The 21,812-nt window shown below is 37.8% G+C and overlaps 1 protein-coding gene across 1 annotated transcript in view; it reads right to left on the bottom strand.

Annotated features, from left to right (window-relative positions):
• Window positions 1-2,112: 2,112 nt before the first annotated feature.
• The window catches only part of LOC124165424 (neuropeptide CCHamide-2), a 96,834-nt gene continuing 77,134 nt past the window's right edge, over window positions 2,113-21,812 (bottom strand). Inside the window, exons 2-3 of the mRNA XM_046542834.1 lie at window positions 5,782-6,017; window positions 2,113-3,957 (exon numbers count right to left, since the gene is read on the bottom strand). Of these exons, the coding sequence (XP_046398790.1) occupies window positions 3,913-3,957; window positions 5,782-6,017 (281 nt within the window). The 3' untranslated portion in view covers window positions 2,113-3,912. The remainder of the gene's footprint in view (window positions 3,958-5,781; window positions 6,018-21,812) is intronic.

Here is a 21,812-nt window from a genome sequence, read left to right as displayed (position 1 = left end):
GGGTCAGCCCTGAATTCATGACCAGATACATAACCTGGGGGCTTCAACCCCCCTTGAAATTTTTTCTTTGTAGTGATTGCCTGCAATACACCCTCTGAGGAGGCTACTAGTCCAGAGATACCAATGCCTATTCTCCCCTTTTTGATATGCATAGTTGTATTTTATTGCCCTTCAAGGAGAATACATTGAAAGAGAAAACAATAAAAATCATAGATAACATTGGCTTGATTGAAAGGCTCATTAATTATAACATGTACCAGCCTCATGTTAATAAAATAGTAAAAATTTCATTTGACTCAACCTCCTTGAATTAGTCATCAAGAATCATGCCAACTCCATCATTAATTCCCTGTGCAATAATATCTTAAAATACTATTTTAAATCCATCTAAATCTTTGCAGCATGTTTAGGGATGTATCATCTATTAAAATAAGGAACTAGAGAATGATTTGGAGAAGTTTTCTGATATGGAGAGCAGATGCATAGAAATGGCATGTGTGCATTGAGAAAGCAGGATGGTGATAACTAGGGGCATACCCAGGATCAAAACTAGGGGGGGCAGGCCATGGTTGTTCAAGTTGTAGGTAAGAATTAAGAATGTAAAAGGTGAATGAAATCAACATTTTAAGGAAACTGTAACAGCTCTTTATTAGTTTTTAAAGTTATTTACTTGAAAAAATATTGTTTTCCTTAAAGACACTTCAGATTTTTTTGCTTCTAGGGGTGGCAGCTGCCCCCTCCTGCCCCTCGTTGGGTACGCTTATGGCAATAACCTTCACTCACTCAGTGATTCAACTCTTACATTGATTTGAATGAGTGTGGGTTGAGCTTATTACGACTATGCCACTAGCACATGAAGTTCACACCCTCATGGTAAGGGGGTCAGTTTATTTCCCATAGTCATCTTGCACTTCGAGGATTTTATCTGGCCATATCCAAAGAAGACAAGGGCACTGACAGTAAAAATTGTACGGCGACATATTTCTAAAGCCTGCCACATGTGTAAGTATCCATACTGATGATCTCCATGTCAAAATTAGATTGTATACAATGATTATAATGATTAAAAATTGAATTCCAAGGATTGAAAAGAGCAAAATTTTGATTAAATAATATGTATTTATTCTAGTACAGAGATATTCTCATCTTAGTTGGAGTTTGTACCATGTTGTGGACTTGTTTTCAGCACCCACTTCTTGTATGAAGGCTTCACATGAGATTGCACAGCATGACTCTTTGATTAGTAGCCCAAGACTCTACCCACTGGTTCACTACTCTCCTCCCACGTTTCTTGAAGAATTAAAAATGTAGGTACGTAGTAGAATGGTGAAGGAACAATGGAAGAATAGGAAAAAGTGCAAGGAAGTGCAAAACATATGAGGACAAAGAACGAAATGCAAAAGAGATAAAGAGGAGACAAAAGATGTCGATCAAGCAATGAAGAGTACAGGAATGCTAAAACCCGAGAGAAATAGGCTGCATACATAAGAATGGGGAGGAAAGAGAAAAGTCAGTACGCATAGAAGAAAGTGATCATGAGTTGGCTGAAATTAGAGCATGCAGCTGCGAAAACCAACAATCTCGATTTATTTAACTAAGCTTTCCCTGCCTTTTTCTCTTTAAGCTTATATTTTGGACAGCTCATACATTTTGTTTTATCCTTGCTAACATTCAAACTTGTACAGCACATTTAGTAGCCTAGCTAGTATTTTGAAATGAGGAGGGGGTTTAACGGAGATTTTGGGACCCTTCTGGGGTGTAAGGATAACACCCCACAGCAGTGTAGGGTCTGAGGAAAATATAGGATTTTGCTGCTGAAAACGTAATTTTTAGGACCCAAAAACATTGATTTTGTACAAGTTTTAATTATTTAGGTCGTCTTACTTGTTTTTCCCGCCTCATTTAAAGGCTCAATTGAGGGAGGGGTCGTAACTCAGAAAACTCATGGTAATGGGTTCCGTGGCTACACCACGGAACCCATTACCATGTTAACCACGATTTCACCCACTGCACTCATCCGAAAACCTTAAAATATGCAACCTGCAAACAGTATCAAACTCTCGACTGTGATAGACTTCAAAAACAAGAATTTATATTAATCATAAATCCACGAACACTGTGCAGTCATTTATTCTCAGGAAAAATTATGAAGGAACATGGGTTACAAAAAACGTTATTACTTCATCATAACAGCTACATTTATTAATTTTTTTATTTAGCATATTTTATACAGGTAATAAATAATCTTTAAACAGATAAAGGCTGAGGAATTTTAAAACCCATTTCTAACCCACCATTTTTGATACTTTTTAAGTTTTTAGATTTATCTCTTTTCCAATTAAACAAATGCTCATACACAGCAATCCTTAACACTTTACCAGTTTACTTTAACTTGACTTGATATTAATAAGCCAACCTGTTCAGACAAGCACTCATGTTTACTTTGGCACAGGAAATTCCCTCCGTTGATTCATTCTGGCATGTGAATAAGGGCAAATACACATACCACCTCTCAAGTGGTATTTGAGGGCTTAATACTTTGCTCATGATAAATAAAGGATTTTGTATAAACCCTTTAGACAAACAGCAATAACTTCTAATAATACCTGTTTTAGACACCTCTCATGCTTAAAACATAGAATTCTCAGTAAGTTTCACCTTTAGAACTAATATCCAATAGTTTGCTGCCAGTTGTTTGATTCCATTGAATTTTTTTCAAACAGCTTTAAGATGTCAATGTGACTTCAAAGATGTTCACTGAAAATATTTTTGCTTCCTTTCATTTCTGTATTATAAAGGTTAAACTAAAAAGTATCCCATACTCGGTCCAAGTTAACTTATTGCTAAGTTTATCTTTGATTTGACACAATTCTTTGGTGGATTTTATAATTAATAAGTGAAGATGTTTAAAAATGAATAGAGGCATATCAGAATGTAAAGACCTCGGATACCAAAAAGTAAGTTGTTGCACATATGAGAGATTTTTTTCTTTTTAATTTAATTTGATATGAAATTACTTTTATTTCATAAAATTAGTGACTTATAAGGAATAAAATTTGAATACAAACATACTATGTTATGAACAAGGATTTCATAGTAGCTTTAATATAACTGACATAAATCCATCAATACATTATTACCACCAGCAAACCACATGGGGATCAATGCTGCAGAGCAAGGTTACATGAATCATATTTTACTTGGAACTCAAATTGCCAACAAGATTGAAATTGAAGTGTTCCATTTTTCCATTCTGCATATCTATAAATTATATCCTGTTAATGAACACTATCAAACACTGTTGCATTTCATATTTGATGATATAAACGCATAGATTGCCTCTCTAAGGAACCAAAAGTCAAAACATGTGCTTTATGAAACATTCGTCTACACAATATAAACCGCTCAGAATTGGAGAAAAAAATACAGTACCCAATAAAACTCATTCTAATCATTCAATTCAGTTTTACAAATGTGTGAGACAATGTAAATACAAGGAAAACCATAGCCTTTAAAATAATTACATACACAAATTTGTTACCACTCATGTAAAATAATACAAGGGTTAGTGTATCAATGATATGTCTTCTTAGCAGTTTCTGCTACCTAATGGACAACATATCCATACCATAAAATGAAAGAGAATGACCCAGAACTAATAGTTTTCAACATGCATTTCCTTAAGATTTTTATAAAGCAATCAATTACTGACAATAATTATTCTAACTAAATAGTAGACTCGTTAGATAAGTGTTAACTACAAGATTACAAGAGGTGAAATTATAAAAATACTTTGCTGTAACATAAAGGGTTAGTTTTGACAATTATCTACAGTTACTCAATGATGATTGTTGTCTTTCGACTGAACATTACAGAGATAAAACATACATGAGCAAGATATTCTTCATTCCATTAATTCGTTTCTGTTCCTTCTGTAGATCTTCTGTAGGATTCAAGCTGAAAAAAATAATAAGGCAAACTTTAGTAATAAAAAATAGTCAGGTAGTTATAAAAATCACCAGAGCTTGAAAAATGATTAATAAGAATTTTCAATCAAACATGAAAGAAATGAATGCAAAATTTGTAGATTGATTAAGTAGATGCTTTTCTTGGCCTCTTTATTGTATCAAATGACATTTTTTTCCAAGAAGATGCATGTAGAGTAATGCCAGCGAATGCAGAATATTTTTAATACTGGGAAAATAAATATGGGAAAAATATCAAGAAAACGTGTGCCCTGAGGCATAAAATATGAGTGAACTCTGTGATTAACCATTACGAATGTAATGGGATAGTCAATATTGAATTTGATGGGGTAACCAAAGTACATAATCAGATGGGATTGGCCATATTGAGTTTCGTGGGGTAGTCAATAAGGGGTTACGTGGGGCAGCCAATATGGGACTCTTATGGGCTTTCATTGGCATTCCATGGCCAATGAAAGCCAACAGTGCCATCTGGGATAGTGTAAGGATTAAAAACTAATAGAATAGTGTAAGGATTCTAACATAAAATATCCTTCAGAAAGCCGTAAAACTCACCATTTTCAACCATTTATCTCAAAATTTTGCAATTTATTAATTTTGCACCTACCTCTTATCCTGGTGGGTACACCATACCCCAACACATCCCGGTATTAGTTACACCTAAACCCCCCCCCCAACCTTAATTCCTAGCTGCACCCTGGTGACCTGAACGGTATGAGCTCGTGAGGTCATTAACTCAGGGCTTCATTCTGGCCGGAACGACGTTCTGGTAATTTTGGTATATAATTTGGTGCTTTGCCGGTAGTTGAAAAAATTTCATCGTTTTTTGATATTTTATAAAACATTATTCCTCATAGAAACTTTTATTACAATTTTTAAGAAAATTGGAAGTTTTGGGGGGGAGGGGCTAACATTTGTGGAAAAAATCATGTGTGGATTAAAAGTGGGGGTATGCGTTCAGGTACCTAACATTTTAGAAATTAAGCACTGCATAACCTCATTTGCGGAAGCATCAAGGCCTTCTATTTTTCGCCGCGAATAGGTCAAGGAGGAGCTGACAGAGAGAAAAAAGTGAAAATGCATGTTTGTTCTAATTTCAAGACTGTCAAAGCCGAGAATAAAAATAAATTGGTGAACCAGCCCAGTGGCATTGGGATTTTCCTGTTTTCGGACACTTTCCAATTAAGTACATTTTAAATAATTGAAGGCAAAAACTTTGTTATTCCACATGTCTTAAATTTTATTTTTTCGATCTTTTTTGACCCATCCCTCTTTTTTTGTATGTATATTTGGTGTAAATTTTCTTGAGCTGTGCCTGGGGATGACCTAAAGAATTGAAAACGATCAGATGTAAATTTTCAATGAATAACAAAGTATGCATTCGCTTTCATTTATTTTCAAATGTTAAGCAGATTCAAAAAACTTCCGTCTGGCACCAGGGGTGTAGCCAAGAATAAAGGCTAGGGGGAGTTTTAGGCGCAACTAATACTTTGGGGTGCGGCGGTATTGCATACCCACCAGGGTAGGCAGGAGTTGTGGGGGCCCTCCAGAATATTTTAAGATTAATGGTTCAAAATGACTAGTTTTACCGCTTTATGAGAGGTATTTGATTAATCCTAATACTATTCTATAATTAATACTAATCCATAAAGTAAATGGATTAAACTTAAAAAATTTGTTGGGCTCTGGGGGGGGTTTATCCCCCAAAACCCCCCCTCGCTGCGCCACTTTCTGGCACAATCAATTTTCCCTTACGCCAATTAGCAGCTCAGCTTATCATATTCGGAGTCCTTACCCACTGCCTCAGAAACGGTTGCATTTTCGACCATGTGAGGAAGCGTTGGGGAGATGATTCGTAAGCCGGCCCAGCTGGATCCTGGTATGGAGGGCTGGCTTCATCGGCGGTGGATATGAAAACCTCTTGAGATGGCTGCTGCATAGACTGGAAGTCGCTGCTGCCCACGTCGCTCGGCACATCCGCCCTCTTCCCGTGACCCCCGAAACACGAGTGACCGAACGCCGAACATCCTCCTGGAAAAAAAAGTCAGCCGTGTCAAAAAGATTTGGGGAAACACACTTTGGAACTATAAAGAGAAACTTTGAAGTATTGAACGATCCATCCACGATTTTCTATCGCGAAATTAGTCATCACTCTGACTATGTAATTCTATCATCGAACTTAAACAACGTTCCTTTGTGGAGCCAAGAGTGGGGACTCGGACTTAATCTGAGCAAATGCATGACGGTACATTTCTTGCCGAAATCGTCCAACTCTAACCATGTTCATGCAATGGATGGTGTTAACATAAAGGCAACAGACGAAGTGAAGTACCTGGGAGTTACGATAACCTCGAACCTCACGTGGGGAACACATATAAAGAATATTTGCGGCATAGGCCAGAAGAAATTAGGATTCGTCAAGCGTATTGTGGGAAGATTTTCGGATGAGAAAGTAAAAGAAAGGTGCTATTTCGCTCTCGTCCGACCGCATCTTGAGTACGAAGCGAGCGTATGGGATCCGGTGCAGAAATACTTAATCCGCTAACTGAATAAAATACAAAGGAAGGTTGCGCGTTTCGTCAAAAACTGCTACGGGCGTACAGACAGTGTTACCCAGATGTTAAGCGAATTAGGCTGGGAGCCGCTGGCGACTCGGAGGCTGCGCGCTAGGCTCAGATTGCTTGAATAATTCAGAATGGATGTCTTTAAGAGCGGCACAGAGAACATAATATTGGAGCCACACTATATTTCCAGGTCCGATAGAAGCGATAAATTAAGATAGATGTTTTGCCGAACGGATAGATATGGGAATTCGTCTTTCCCCGAACCATAAAGGACTTTAATAAACGCTAGTCCCAACTTCGTTTGAGCACTTCATTTTTTTAGCTGTAAACGGCTGGTGTCCTAACACCCCCTGCCACACGCCTTTTAGGTGGCTTGCGGGGTATTGTGTGGATGTAGATAATGTTTCTTGATTAAAGCTTTCACGTCTCATGATGATTGAAAAGTTGCATACGGCGAAACCATTCCTTCAAGAAATAACCAGCACGAAACGTTGGGGAAAAATCCGATATAGCATACGCCCGTGCAGGGGCGGAGCTAGGAATTAAGGCTAGGGGCGTTTTAGACGCAACTATTACTGGGGGTTAGGGGGCATCCACCAGGGTAAGCAGGAGATGTGGGGCCCCTCCCCCAGAAATTTTTCAAGATAAATGGTTCAATATCATGAGTTTTATGGATTTCTAAGGGATGTTTTTTGAATCCTTACACTATTATATTATCAATACTAATCCAATTACGTAAAATGGATAAAACTATAAAATTTCTCTGAGTTTTGGGGGTGGGGATTATCCCCCCCTCCGCTGCACCACCGTGCCCGTATGTCGACTTTTAATGTCCATCACTTTATTTGATTGAAACTGGATGATTGCAAAAATTTGGCAAAACATTGCACAAACAGTAGTGATAAAATACCTTTTTAAAATGGAATATTAAGTAGCAGGAGTAAAAGAGCCAATTAAAGGGGTTCTTCAAGGAATTACTTCAAAACTATTGCATTGAAAAAGTCAATTTTTACGCAGTTCTGCGCACAGATGCAAAGTTATGTACACCTAGGATAAAATCCGCAGTGAAAAAATAATTTGGCTTGGCCGGAATTCGAACCAGGATCTTCCGATTACGAGTCAGGTACGCTAACATTTACGCCTCCAAACGATCTTCTTCCGACACGAATCTCAAGGTGGCTTTGGCCACGTTAAGTGTTGACACCTGAAGTTCACAACCCAGTCGGTACGCCTAGAAAGAAGATTGCTTGGTAGCTTAACTATTAGCATGCCTGAACGGCAATCGGGAGATCCGAGTTCGAATCCCGTTTTAGCCAAATGATTTTTCCATGGCGATGTTCACCCTTGGTGTATAGTACTACTTCTTTGTCCCCACTTAGGGATATTTCACTCAAGTATGAATTCCAATTATTATCCAAATATTAAGCCAATTCATCCGTGGATGACCGAAGGCTTCATCTGGGACTTGAATCTCAGACTCCTGCGTCAGAAGCCGAGCACTCGACTCACCAACGTTACTATTATCCCCTGAATGTTGACATTACATGCATCTTGAAGTTGAGTCAGCATCATATGAGAGCCTTAACATATATTAATGGCAAGGGATAGAAAACTTCGACATGAGTTACTGAGTTGATCGAAACGGGCTTATGAGATAAAAGAGCGTCTAAAACAGGAAATAATTCATTTAGACATACCCCGAAAACAGCTCGCAATTGCCTTTGCATCGAGAATTCTAGGTATGGTATGGTATGCTATTTGGAGGAGGCAATTGATGTCACTTACGCCATGAGGGATGTGTATGGAAGGAAACACGGAGAGAAACCCGGCGTCGGCATTATACTCGGACGGTGTTGCACTTGAAATATCCTTCACACAACATTCAAGCAGGGATCGGGCAGTCTGAAAATTCTCTGGCGCTGCCGCGCCGGGATTTGAACCCGAGCCCACGGGGTGGGAAGCCAACACTCTAGCCACCATACCAACCCGATCCCCCTTGAGAATCTCAACAGGTAACAACTGTACTAGGGCGGTCACCCTTGAAGGTCAGATAATTCACTCAAAATATTTCCGTCCTCCATGAGAGCAAGTATGAATGTATGTGGTTGAAGTGATGTATTCATGCGGGGAACACAAGAAAATTACATTTCCATTGGTGTAGTCATGGCAAAAAAGGCAGTAGGATGAGCCTCTTAAGGAGAATTAATCCCTTTTGACTGTGCCAACCCCGAAAAAAGAAAACTTTTGGGAAAGTGTTCCGTTTCCTTCATCCTCGTTCGGGAAGAAACGATGACGTGGGCGTAAATATAAGTTTTCTTTTCTTCATCAAGAGGAAATATTTACTTGTTTACTCAAGAGATTCAGGCGAAACAAGACTGCAATTAACAGCTCACGCCGAGTTTTCGCTGTGATGAGCAACCCTAATCAAGAGAAAAGATTTAAACTTGAATAAAAAAACAAAATTTTGAATTGATTTTCTTGAGGATGCCATGGCGACATTTCTTACGACATACAGCCACTGCAACCTCTAATTGAAGACGCGCAAGAATAAGGAAGCAAGGAATCTGGATTAATTAAAAAATTATGAAATAGTCATTCAACTTTTAATTAATATTATCCTCCTCTTATCACGCTAATTAACCTTCCCTTATTTTGCAAATGCGCTCCCGCACGATGATTATTTTGCGAAGAAATGTAAAAACTCATTTTCTGTCCTAATTGGGATGTAAACATTCCAAAATTTTAGGAGACATCGTGTCCTTCTATGTTTGAGGTATGAACGTCTTAACCTTCTCCGTTTCCGATGGACTTGGGTCATCTCCATTACGAGTCGAAAAAAAGACTACAAAATATATATTCAACATAATACAAAGTATACATAAACCAATTGAATCAACATGCTAGATAGATACTATAAAATGAGATTTCGAAGTTTTCGGATGAACATTTTACTAAATTCCTTTTCGGGGACTGAGGAAAAACATGAGCTATTATTAACTCAGCCAACAAATTACATTTAAATATTGTCACGTTATGTTATCTTAATGCATATTTTTGAGTCAAAAAAACTGGCTTTTCTTATATAACAACTGGTGACGAAGGTAAAATATACGCTTAATGGCGAAGTAGTCGAAAATCTAGAATTTTAACGAATACTAGTTTTACGAGTGGAAACCCGAAATTGTAAAGTTATATCACTAACAAGACAGTCTGAGTCATGGACCATCATATTGCATACGTAAGTATTTACCATAGAGGCTACAATTTATTCACATAGCGAAAATGTTTTATACAAAATGTAATAGCAAATACAAATATTTTTTCATCCTACTACGCACAGCTAACCCACTCACCCATTTAATCTTCTACAATTTCTATTTGATGCAATATATTTTTAATCAAATTGAGCTGTGTCAAAACAAATAAAGTATCATTCACTGCAAAAAATATGAGAAACCCTCTTATATGAGAGAGATTCACAATAAAGTATCACAAATACATTTTTCTGCTCACTATCAAAGATTAGTGCACAATATTAACGATTTTTGCATAAAATTTACTACGGAAACGTTTTAAAAATTCGTAAAACAATTACTCACTGCAGAGGAAAACATGTTGATGGAACAAGAACCTCTAACTTATTTAAATATCTCCGCAATCCTTTGACATTGATGCAATACACTGACTCTCCATATATAATTGTTCTAAGAAATTAAGAATATAGTCAATTAAAGTTGATATAGAATCTACTGGAAACTTGAATAGTGAATAAACATAATTTTTTTCAAGTAACCATGCGATGGAAAAGCAGATCCTTGAGTTATTACAACAAGTATTAAATGACAATTTTTATTTTGCTGACACTTTGCCTTTTCTTTCCGGCAGCTTCGTTTACCCTTACCTAAGTTATTTTCTTGCGCAACCCCAGGCGTGACACTACCTCAATATGTAAGTACAAGTAAAGCAAGAAAGAAATTATCAGCAGAATAGCCCAGGCGAAGAGAGCATTCCACCAAAAGAGAGACCTGCTTACAGCGGGAAACTTAAATATGGATGTAAAGAAACAATTTATAAGAACCTACATCTGGAGTATGCTCCTATACGGAAGTGAGGCATGGACAATGACCGCAGCGGAGAAAGCAAGGATAGAGGCCTTTGAAATGTGGTGCTACGGAAGAATGATGAAAATCAAATGGATCGACCGAGTTAGTAACGAGGAAGTCCTAAGAAGGGTAGGAGAGAAGAGAAGCCTCATGAAAACCTTAATAAGAAGACGGAACAACCTTATAGGCCACATCTTGAGACATGATGGCCTGATGAAGACAATCGTCGAAGGACAGGTGGAAGGCAAGAATGGAAAAGGAAGACCTCGAACAAAATATATGGAACAAGTAAAGAGAGATGTGAAAGAGAAGAAATACGTAGGAGTGAAAAGATTAGCTGATAGGAGAACTGAGTGGAGAGCTGCGTCAAACCAATCCTAGGATTTTTGACCAGTGATGATGATGATGAAGTAATTGAGTCGCAGGTAAGGACTATCTACCACGATACTTTGGCATGTGATCACAAACTTTGAAAATGAAAGTATTACAGTGGACTCCCACTAATCCCACACTAAGAAATAAAAAAAATAAAAAAACTTTTATTATTCACAGTATAGTCCTTTTCTTTAACATTTAACGTTATAAGAGCAAAAATTCCTTTATGTACAAATTTTAAAATAATAGTACACAATATAAACTAAAAACTACGTACAATATTCCATGCTGTAATTGATGTAAATTACAGTATTGGATTTAAGTAGTGACGGCTGCCGAACGTGGCAGGCGCGTCTATGAGACAGCTGTGTGGTGCGTTGAAGAAAAGGGGTATGGCGGGTGCAGTACAGTCTTATCCAGTTACGCGGTCATGTGCACTGCGCACGCTTGTGACTCGATCTTCTGTTTCTAACCGGTGTTTTTACTACTATCTATTTCCGCTAATCCGAACAGGGTTCGCCACCAATAAGTTCGGGTAACAGGGACTCCTCTGTACTTGCAGTCTGCTCTTCGTTTCGTGTCAGTAGTATTTATTTTGCTGATTTGGACCCCGCATTCCAAATTTGCACTCCATTTCGGCAGTTATTCCTTTATGACCATTTCTTTTCAATGCTTTGGTCTCCGACGCCATCAATAGTCAAGTTAAAACAAATTTCGATGAAGCAAAAACAATAAAATTTATTGTTAGCTTATGTACCACTATAAGGTGCATTCAAATTATAATTATTACTTAGAAAAAATGAACACCTTCTTCCAACATTACCGATTGGAAAAATTTCAAAAACTTCTTTTTTCTAGTCAACTATCATCATAGTCTCATTATTAATATAACATTTAAGCTGCACCTTAGTTTTTTCTTTCTCAACCCCAGGCGTGACACTACCTCAGATTATCTATCTGCCCAATTCTATAGCCCAGTTCATGTTATGCCTTATTTTTTCCTAGTGTATCCATATGATTTAAGTTCCTGCCTTATTTGGGTTCGAAATTGTCAATTGCATCTTATCCTAATTACTTTTTTGGTCGGTGATGCAAAGGGACCTACATACACGGAAATAAATTCTAAATAGAAACATCCATTAACTGTGATGCCTGTTATAGCGTGAAAACCTCTCAAATGGTATCCTTATGTCAAACATTCAGTGAATCCCATTGGTGAATATATTTTTTTTCCGCTATTGCTATCATCAGAGAGTTGCCCCTTCGCCACCTAGCGGCGCAGGACACGAGCTCTCATTTACCCGACGAATGGAGAAATTACGCGTCCGAATAATGCGCTTGGCCTCTGTTTAAGTCCACCGGGAATTCTATCCCATGGCTCGTCACATTTCGAGTGCCCCCAGAAGCTTTGCTCTCTCGCTCTGAATGAGCGCGTTTTCCACGGATGATCCCTGCTCGCTCCCATCGACCGCTTCCACGAGAGTGTGTGGACGAGCAGAACGCATTCAATTAAGCCACGCACTCGTATCTCTTTTGTGTGACGTTAACTCTTAAGGACTAATTCAATGTGCTGGTTTGAGCAGATGACTGAAATGGAAAGTTGTGAATTAAAAAGGAAAGATTAGAGATTCTGATTTCTTCGAAACTATTATAAATTTCTCACATCCCGTATGGTATTAAAGATAGACCTTACTTTTTTCCTTTCAAAGTTAGGCCTTACTTTGGTATCCAGAGGCATATTTAATGAGGTGGACATATGAGTCATAACCCCCAAAATTTTATCAATTTTTAAAATTAGTTTAATACTTTTTTCACCCTTGTGAAGGAGTAAATGAAGTACATATGCAAATACATGGCAGCAAGTCCTAAATGTGACAGACGCTTGAGTTATATTTATTATAGCTACATGTATCGTAAAATTTTGCACGAGAAAACGCCCCTCTCTTGACTGTCAAAAGTTTGATGTTGAATCCACCTCTGTATCAACAGGCGTGACACGAACTCAGTCCACCTCGTAGCCCGAACCCATTCCTTAGCCTAATTAAACTCAGTATATGGTAATGATGCCCCTATCCAACACCAAAATATTAACTGATAATCTCCATAGTATATCTTTTTCCGTCGATCTAACAACATTAAATTAATCTCACCCCGCCTTTTCATTAGGATCGACCCCCTGACTTCGGTGATCGCTGAGGTGGGGCTGAGCATAGTTGAAGGGGAAGGATTTTTCACAATTTAAATTGGAGCTAAGATATCATTACCGTAAGCACTGTTAATCATCAACTTTATATTATCCTAATACTCTATGGCTAATAATTTTCTTTTAAACTGCAAATTTATATTTCCTCTTCAAGTCATAAATACGAACGTATCGATTATAAGTCATCCAAGAACTTTTCCTTACAAAAGCTTTTACTGGAAATCTTTTCCCGTTGATAGCAAGCAGATTTATTATGTGTACCCTACAACAGCTTAGATAAAAGTTGATTTAGGATGGAAGAATGGGGTTTCAATTTCTATAAGGAAAATACCGAAATTGTACCTGTTGCCGTTTGACACTTATTAGAAAAGGTTTCGGTTAGCTATTTCCATTTCATGACTCTGCCATTGAAAATAGGACTTGGCTATCGAAAGAAGGTCATGCAATACTTGATGCTAAAAAAATTAATGCATGAACCGACCTTGCAGTGGAAACGAGTAAGACTTTTTCCTAAGATAAGGTTTTCCAGTCAAAATATGGCATAGTCTTGGGTTGTCATTATATACCTAGCAATTCACCGATGGATTAAAAAAGAATTACATTCGAGAATGGCACAGGTGGGCTCCTGGGTACATATTATCGTGACATGGTAACCGTATCTGAATTGCATCGAGATTTTTCAAGAAAATGTTTTAGTTTATCATGTCCCGTGATTTATTATCAATTTCTTCGTATAGCTATAAGTCCTAAAAAACATATGCATGGCATGTACAAATATGTAATGCAGAAAAGTATGTGCTATGTTATTGAAGTAATAGCTTGATTAATAGAGGATGGACTGATTTTTGGCATTTTCAGAAAGAAGTGTTCAAACTCTACCTCTTAGAGAGAAATCTAGAAATTCTTGGACGCATAATGATATCCGCCACATCGATCTCTGGGCCATTGAACTTTCCACCGCCTCCGGAAAATGCCGCCTTCTTGACCAAACGATTCCAAGAAGTGCCATTCGCTACGATTATTTCCGTTCTTAATAGGTGCTAGACGCATGCGCGGTCTCGCCCTCTTCCCGCTGTAGAGGAACAACCGGAATTTACTTCGAAGAAAAAATAAATTGAGAAGGCTGTCATGCTCTTTTGTCCCTCTTCACAACTGCTAATATCTCTCTTCCTTCTCTCAACCCACTTGGCTATGTATTACGCCCCCATCTCGCTATTTCCGCAAGGATTTTCCAAATTTCACTCTACTTCAATCTCCCTTCGTTTTTCCGTTTTCATTTTTGTTTTATTTTCATCTCTCCGCATTTTCCCGTTGCTGTGCCTTCAGTTAGATTTTATTTTATCTCAATCGAATGTTGGTGTTAAGCACTAAGACGGACGAGACATTAAACGGAGCACTCACCAACCGAATCTAAGTTTCTGTTCACAATATCTGTTTGATAGTCTATGAGAACGTGGAGATGTTTTCCTCGCTCGGGATTTATAGATCTGCCACAAGATTACCTTGAAAAAGTAACTTTTATCATGGCAAAGGGCTTTTAAAAAAATGGGGTTATATCGAGATCGTCAGCATCAAATTTAAAATTTTTACACTCACCGCGCTTAAATTGATCAAATTGAATGCTGCATAAAATCTATAATAGCAGAAAAGTTGCTTGATTCTCTACATAAGCTACCTTTTAAGTATTAGCTCTCCAATGAGACGGAAAAGTCTCCGAATCCCTTCACATCAAGAGATATATAAACACTATAACGATGTAGATCCACTCATTTTTCGCTTTTTTGCTGAAGTTAATTAGGCGAGAGACATATGAACAGATGAAAAGCGACCGCACTTTCATTTTTAAATTCCATTTATAAGATAGATGTTAAAGTGCCATTTCTATGGGAGATGGACAAGAAGGAAGTTTTCAAAATAGCTGAAATTTCAGGTGAATTTGAATAACCATCTCAAGAGGCGAGCATTGAGGCTCAGACAAATATATCCTTCTCTAAAGGAAAGTTGGCAAAAGATCAGAATCCACATCATGGTCAGAGTGAATGGTGATAGACAATTAATGACTTGTTAAACAAATCATGAGTCGTCAAAAATGAACGTAACTCCACAATAATATCAGCCTGGAACGATGCGGAAATTTGTGACTGCTGAGCAGACGCCCCAAAAGTTTTCTCATGCAAAGTTTGGAGGTGCAAAATACATGGCATGGGAGCAAAACAAGAGGCAAAGAAAGAGCGGTTCAAGGCAAAAGCCCGTCTAAAGGAGGTCAGAATGAACTTCATTGAGAATGGCACACTGCGGGATCTTCGTAACACACAAATGCACTTATGTACACCGCCGTAGCCAGAATAAGACTCATAGGGTGTGGTAGCGATGCTAAATACCCAGTTCGTCAAAACGTTAAGTATTATTTTTTAGAAAGAGTACGTGGAATTCAAAAATACCCACGTATTTATTAACTCCACTATAACATTAATCATTAATGGAATTGAAATTCAATTAGTATGAATTGGGACATTTTTACAGAGTGGCGGACGATTTGGATGAATGGCGTCTTTAAAAAACGTAAAAAAGCCCTTTTTTCGATCATTGTAAGGCAATGTCATAATTAATACTAATTCTCATGAAATCGTATGTAACTTTTTTCTCTATAACCTGGATATTATTCCCCGCCTCAAATCCTTAGGTGGGATAGTAAGAGTATTTACCAATACCCTTCCATGGGAGACAATACCTTAAAAATTTGAGAAAATACAAGATATTTTAGAATGGTCTAGTTATAATTAATTCATTAGTTTTAACAAAAACTAAGTAGGATCCTCGGTATTCTTCTTACTTCAATAATATCTCCATGCGAAAATTTACTTAGGCAACGGAGACTTAACTTAGCAACAATTCATTTCGCCACATTAGTATATTAATTCTTCGACTATGGAGAACAGATGCAAAAATAATCATTGACACAGAGAAAATAAGAATAGACGGTTTGAAAGGGAAAAAAGGTCTACGACTTCGTAGTCATATCAAATATATTATAATTAGCCTGCGATGGTAATGCTTGGCAACACTTGGAGAGATTATACCAACCTAATAATCCAAGGAAAAACATTTATCCCAGCATTAGAGACTGTGCCTCACCATGATGCATCCGCAGTAATGATGAAGGACGTTTGAACTCTGGGGGCATAAACCAACAAAAGTTAACGCCTCAGCTGCACGAATATGTTGGATGCGATACGTAAATTAGTAATAGCCGTGTAGATTGTGGAGACCTTAGAAGTTATGTGAACTAAGTTTGATGGAGCGATATAGGTAGCGTGTTACATGTCAGAGGAAGCTTCATAGTGAGAAGTGAGGAGGTCGCTAGTAGCCTGTGCCATCGCTCGGAAAAGAAATGGTCTGGGATTCGATTCCAGGTTCATTATTTGTTTAATTAACCGGGGAACCAAATAATAAATTTTAGTCAAAGTAATAATTAAAGTGATTTTAAGCTTAAATTAAACTAATAATCACAAAGATAGTAAATACCACTTAACAAACTCCAATAATTAATTTTACAATTAACGGTTAATTTTTCTTATCTAACAGTAATGAAACGATTGTTCATATTACTAGTAAGTACTTTCCTGTCTCATTGCCAGTATCGTAACAACACTAAATTATTTTCATGCCTAATTATGATTGCGTTAACCAGGTAAATCACAATTTCTGTCTACATTAATTAATGAAGGTTTTGTTATTAGTTTAATCAAAACATCGCCTTCACATCAAAGCCACATGCAAATATGAAAAGTCTCAGCTATCACTTTCGATGCACTTCCGACGAACGCTGTTAACTTAAATTGGTTCTTATTAGTCAAAACTTAGCAGAAGTATTTTAAAAGGCATTTCAGTACCCTATATTTATGTAAAAGTTGTTGTTATTTTAACCAATGAGATAAAAGCACAGATTGGCGAATTACTGGGAAGTATTGTTTTACTCCATAAAAATAGACCAAAATTCTCTAAAAATTATGGCGGTAACTGAACTTGACGATATTTTGTGGAACACCACGATGATACTTAAACGCAAAAGCTTCTGGAGCCCGCTGTAAATGGTTTAAGTACACGTTTGACATTCGCGCCTTTAATGGATTTTCTTTTGACGGCCAAAAGAAGGAAGTGAGGGATTTGCTCCTTATCCCAACACCTGTGGGAAAATGTTTTGGTTATCTAATGTTTACCTGGGTTCATGAGGTTATGAACCCGGCCCCACTCGCTGATACACCGTGCAACGGGTAGCATCGTTATCTTCAAGACACCTGACGCATACTGAAGGTGGTGCAAACTCAGTGTTCTTGGCCAATTTTTTTCTTTAATACAGTCCACTAATTAATTATGAAATTTCCAGCGTATATGTAGCTCTTTCAAATTCCGGCCAATTGCGGACGGAACGATATACATAATACATTCAATAAAGCGATTCTTGTGGTATACGAAAATCCACAAAAGTAATTAAAGAGTTGATATCATTACTATGGTACAATAAGTTTTATCTGAGTTGTCTGGGAGAGAGCACAGAAGACGTCCTCAAGCATGGAATAAGGATCGCACACAATTTTTTTTCTTTGAAACCCTTGTTTTTACATGGACCTGAATAAAACTCATTTTCAAGCAACCGGCGCGACTGCTATTACCCCTGTCATCGTTGCCCTTATAAAAATCTCCCACTCCATCGGAGAGAAGCATTGTTTGTTTCAGGTGGAGGTGTTGTGATGGAAGTTGGGACGATGTTGATGAAGGCATCTGACGGATTCAGCGAGAGGATGAGGGGAAACCCTTCGAGTGACGTGGAAGGAAGACAGGGTGGGAGAGTGGACGAGATTTGGATTTTTGTGGGAAAGAGGCGAGGGTTTCGCCGGACCGGGGTGAAGTGCAGACGCTTGCCCTATGCGTGAGCCGGGGAGAGTCTTCGGAGGATGAGGGAGACCGGACGTCTTGAGGATTGCACTTGTCAGATGAGCGGGAAGATGGCGCGGCGAGAAAGGGCAAACGGGAAAGCCCGTGGGTGTGTAGGGCTTCCATCATACAATGCTATATGCGGTGCACGGGAAATATTTTTGTGCCCACTACTCACTTCTGTTCCGTGAGGCGCTTGGCAGTAGCCTGGACGTCAGCACGTTCTTACAAATTTTATTTAAAGAGACGTTCAGTGGTGCCGACTCCATGGGGCCTGAGGGGGCCCGAGCCCCCTCAAAAATTCGTTATGGGTGCGTGAAAAAAATGTGTCAGGCTTGTCGATTTTTCCCGGAGTGCCCAGATATAGAGATTTGAGTTATCAGGGTTCTAATGCTGATCGTACGACTCTTCTAAAATGGTTAAAAAACTTAAAACTCACTACTTATAAAATTTCCCCTTGCAAGATCCCCGGTTTGGGCCCCCCAATATTTTTTGTAAGTCGGCATCCCTGGAGACGTATAAATCTACATACTACTCTGCAAGCCGCCTAAAACCGCGTGAGGCGTGTTAGAAACCCCCGTTTAATTATAAAAAGTAAATGCTCAAACAATATTACGAGTTGCATTTATTAAAGTGCATTATGATTAGGCGGAAAAACGAATTCACATATCCATCCGTTCGGCAAAATATCTCTCTTAATTTATCGCTTCTGTCGGACATGGAAATATAGTTGGCTTATAAGATGGTATTATCCATGTCTCTCTTACAGATATCTATTCTCAATTTTTCACGTAATCTAAGCCTAGCGCGCAGCCTCCGTGTCTCTAGTGGCTCCCAGCCTAATTTTCTTAACATCTGGGTAACGCTGTCTGTACGCCCTTAGCAGTTTTTGACGGATCGTACAGCATTCCACTGGATTTTATTCAGTTCAAGGATAGACTGGTATAAAGTGAGTATATATAACATAAAAAAAAATTTTGAAGAATCATATGAAAAAAGTATTATTCCGTTAAAGAACTAGCTGATAGGAGGTTTTAGTAGAGAGTGTCCCGGATTGCTGGCTGTAAATAATGATGATGGTGTAGTATTTTCCTCATTAACAAATTTAAGCGGGTGTATTCTGTCTTTTTTCGTGGCGAATTATTTGCTTGAAAGCTACGTTATCATTAAGAAATTTTCAGGGTGTATAGAGTGGAAACTTTCCAAAAGTTTACTGTATCACAGATAGAATCATTTTACACATGAGAAAATAGAGAGATAAAATTTTCAACTTTGAGATACGAGGAACTATAGAAAAAGGTCCACTGAGTGTTAAAAGCGATAGAAAAAGTTTTTTTTAAAAGTAACACGTGACCGAAATAAGATCGGTCGAATGGGTGCGATACTTCCTCTTTACCCTGCCGTACGTTTGGAAAATCTTGCCGTAAACCTTCACGCATGGATGTCATAGGTTTACAGACATGGTGAGCGGAGCGATACCATAGTAGACGGCCATTTTTGGTGACAAGGGGCGCTCGTCAAGAGGAAAATTGGCTGAGGCCTAGTCTGTCCCATTGATTATCGAATAGTTGGACGTCTTGCGTCTTGACGCGCACTTGTCAGATGAAGATGAGCGCGATGGGAAAGGGCAAACGGAAGAGTCCTGTGGTGGTGAAGAGAAGAGAGATTCCGGAAAAGGAAGATCTTCGAGACGGTGGGTAGAGTGGCTTCTCTGGTTTTCTTGTGAAGGGTCGGCGAGATTGGTGCGGATGAGGGTGGTCCGAAGGGGAAAGGATTAGCAGAGCCAGGGGAAGCAGCTATTGGCCGGAAGAACGGGTAGATGGGTACCTACGTGTGTATTCGGGGTGTGAGCACCCGTCGACACCTAAATGTTCTCGTAACGCATCGCTCACCAACTAAGCTTCCAACTTAGTTCGGAAGAGGGTTGTCTCAAATTTTGAAGAAGTACCAAAATGTTGACCAAATGATAGACAACCTGAATTGTGCGGACTGAAACTTATCATTAAATCTGTAATTAATAAAAATATACTCAAATTTGTATTCATATTCCTATTTTTTCGTGGATAACATTAATATGGCCGACTCGTATATATAAAAAATCTCTTTTTTTAATGAAAATGAGTTTTAGTCGTTTGATACATTAAAGTAGCTTCTGTGATGCTTCATTGTTTTCATCCTCAATGCTTCTTCTGTTCCCTATTTTTACTAATATTCCGTGAAATTTATGTATAGAATATAAAGTTAAGAAAAGAAAACACGAATTCGGAAAATTTATTGTCAAAGAACGAACAAATAATAACATTTGTTAATAGTAAAAGGAAAATTTTCTGGAATGTACATTCAAAGAACAAAAAAATCGAAAGAGACGTCCACAAACTTCGCCTTAGTCAAGGGGTAATTTATGATATACCCATTTAAATAAAGCGTAGACACCTGGTAGGGTATTATTATAGCAAAATGTGAAACCTAATTAATTTTTTAACTCATCCAATATCTACGATGGATTTTCCCGAATTAAATACGAGCAACTAGTAAAATTATATAAATCATAAATCAAATACCTACAACTTTATAATTAGTGATTTACGTATATAATTAGTTTTAAAATTTTAGATAAAAGTACTGTCTACCGATAGATTTCGGAATTTTAAAAGTGCGAATGAATTGATTTCAACTGACATTTAGACGGCGGCCACTGCCAATATTCAATTATATTTTCAATATTGTAGCGGTAGTGAATTTTTCCAGGCAAAGGCAATAGTAAAAATATGGACTCGGAGTCTATTACTGGGACAGAAAAATGTTAAACAAGAAATGAAATTTAATTTAATAAAATACTTCTCGGGGAATATTGCCGCAGCTTCAAGCACGTTATGTATGACTTTTAAGTAAAAAAAAGACTCAAAAATTGAGCCGAATACTAGTTCAGAAACATGAACCAATGTAATGTGATCAAAAACGTTTGTTCAGAACTAATTAAACTGATCAAAAGCCATAACGAATAAATGATGACAATTTCTCCTCCATTAACGATACAAAATACATGCAAATTGTGAATTGCATAGTATTAATCGCAGTTCCGCCTTTCGCCTTTGTAATGTAATAATATTAACGTGATATTATTTCATTAGAAGCTTTATTATTCCTGCACTTTGATTTTTTGACATTTATATTCAAAATGGTTATAACGGATTAAGATGGTTGTGAAAAAATGTAAATGAGGGCTGGGCTGGTTAATGGAATTTCAACCCTCCGGTTAATATTGATTACTGCATAATAGCATCATATAGTTATTTTTAATGCTTCTAAAACATTTATGCCTTTCGTGACGCTAAAAATCTTTGGCAGTGATTTGAAATTTGGAGGATACCGCATTTTCCGAGTCTGACAATCGGATAAGGGCAAATTCAAGTAAAATTTGATGATAATCTGATAATGCTGATAAATGGTGTTCATAAATTTTCTATCAGACATGTTCATTTGATTTCATGATAGCAAATGTAGATAAAAGTCCCTATTTTTTTAGACCATGGCAGCATTGTTGGCACCCGAGGGAAGATTTTCTGCGAAGGAGTAAGCCGATAAAACCATTGAGGGCCAAAGAAAAGTTTCTCCAGAAGCTATTGCAAAGAGTGATCCATAATTA

Source organism: Ischnura elegans, chromosome 1, assembly GCF_921293095.1.
Source record: "Ischnura elegans chromosome 1, ioIscEleg1.1, whole genome shotgun sequence".
Classification (NCBI taxonomy): domain Eukaryota; kingdom Metazoa; phylum Arthropoda; class Insecta; order Odonata; family Coenagrionidae; genus Ischnura; species Ischnura elegans.
Note: the sequence above shows the minus strand (reverse complement) of the source record. Positions and strands in the feature narration are given on the sequence as shown.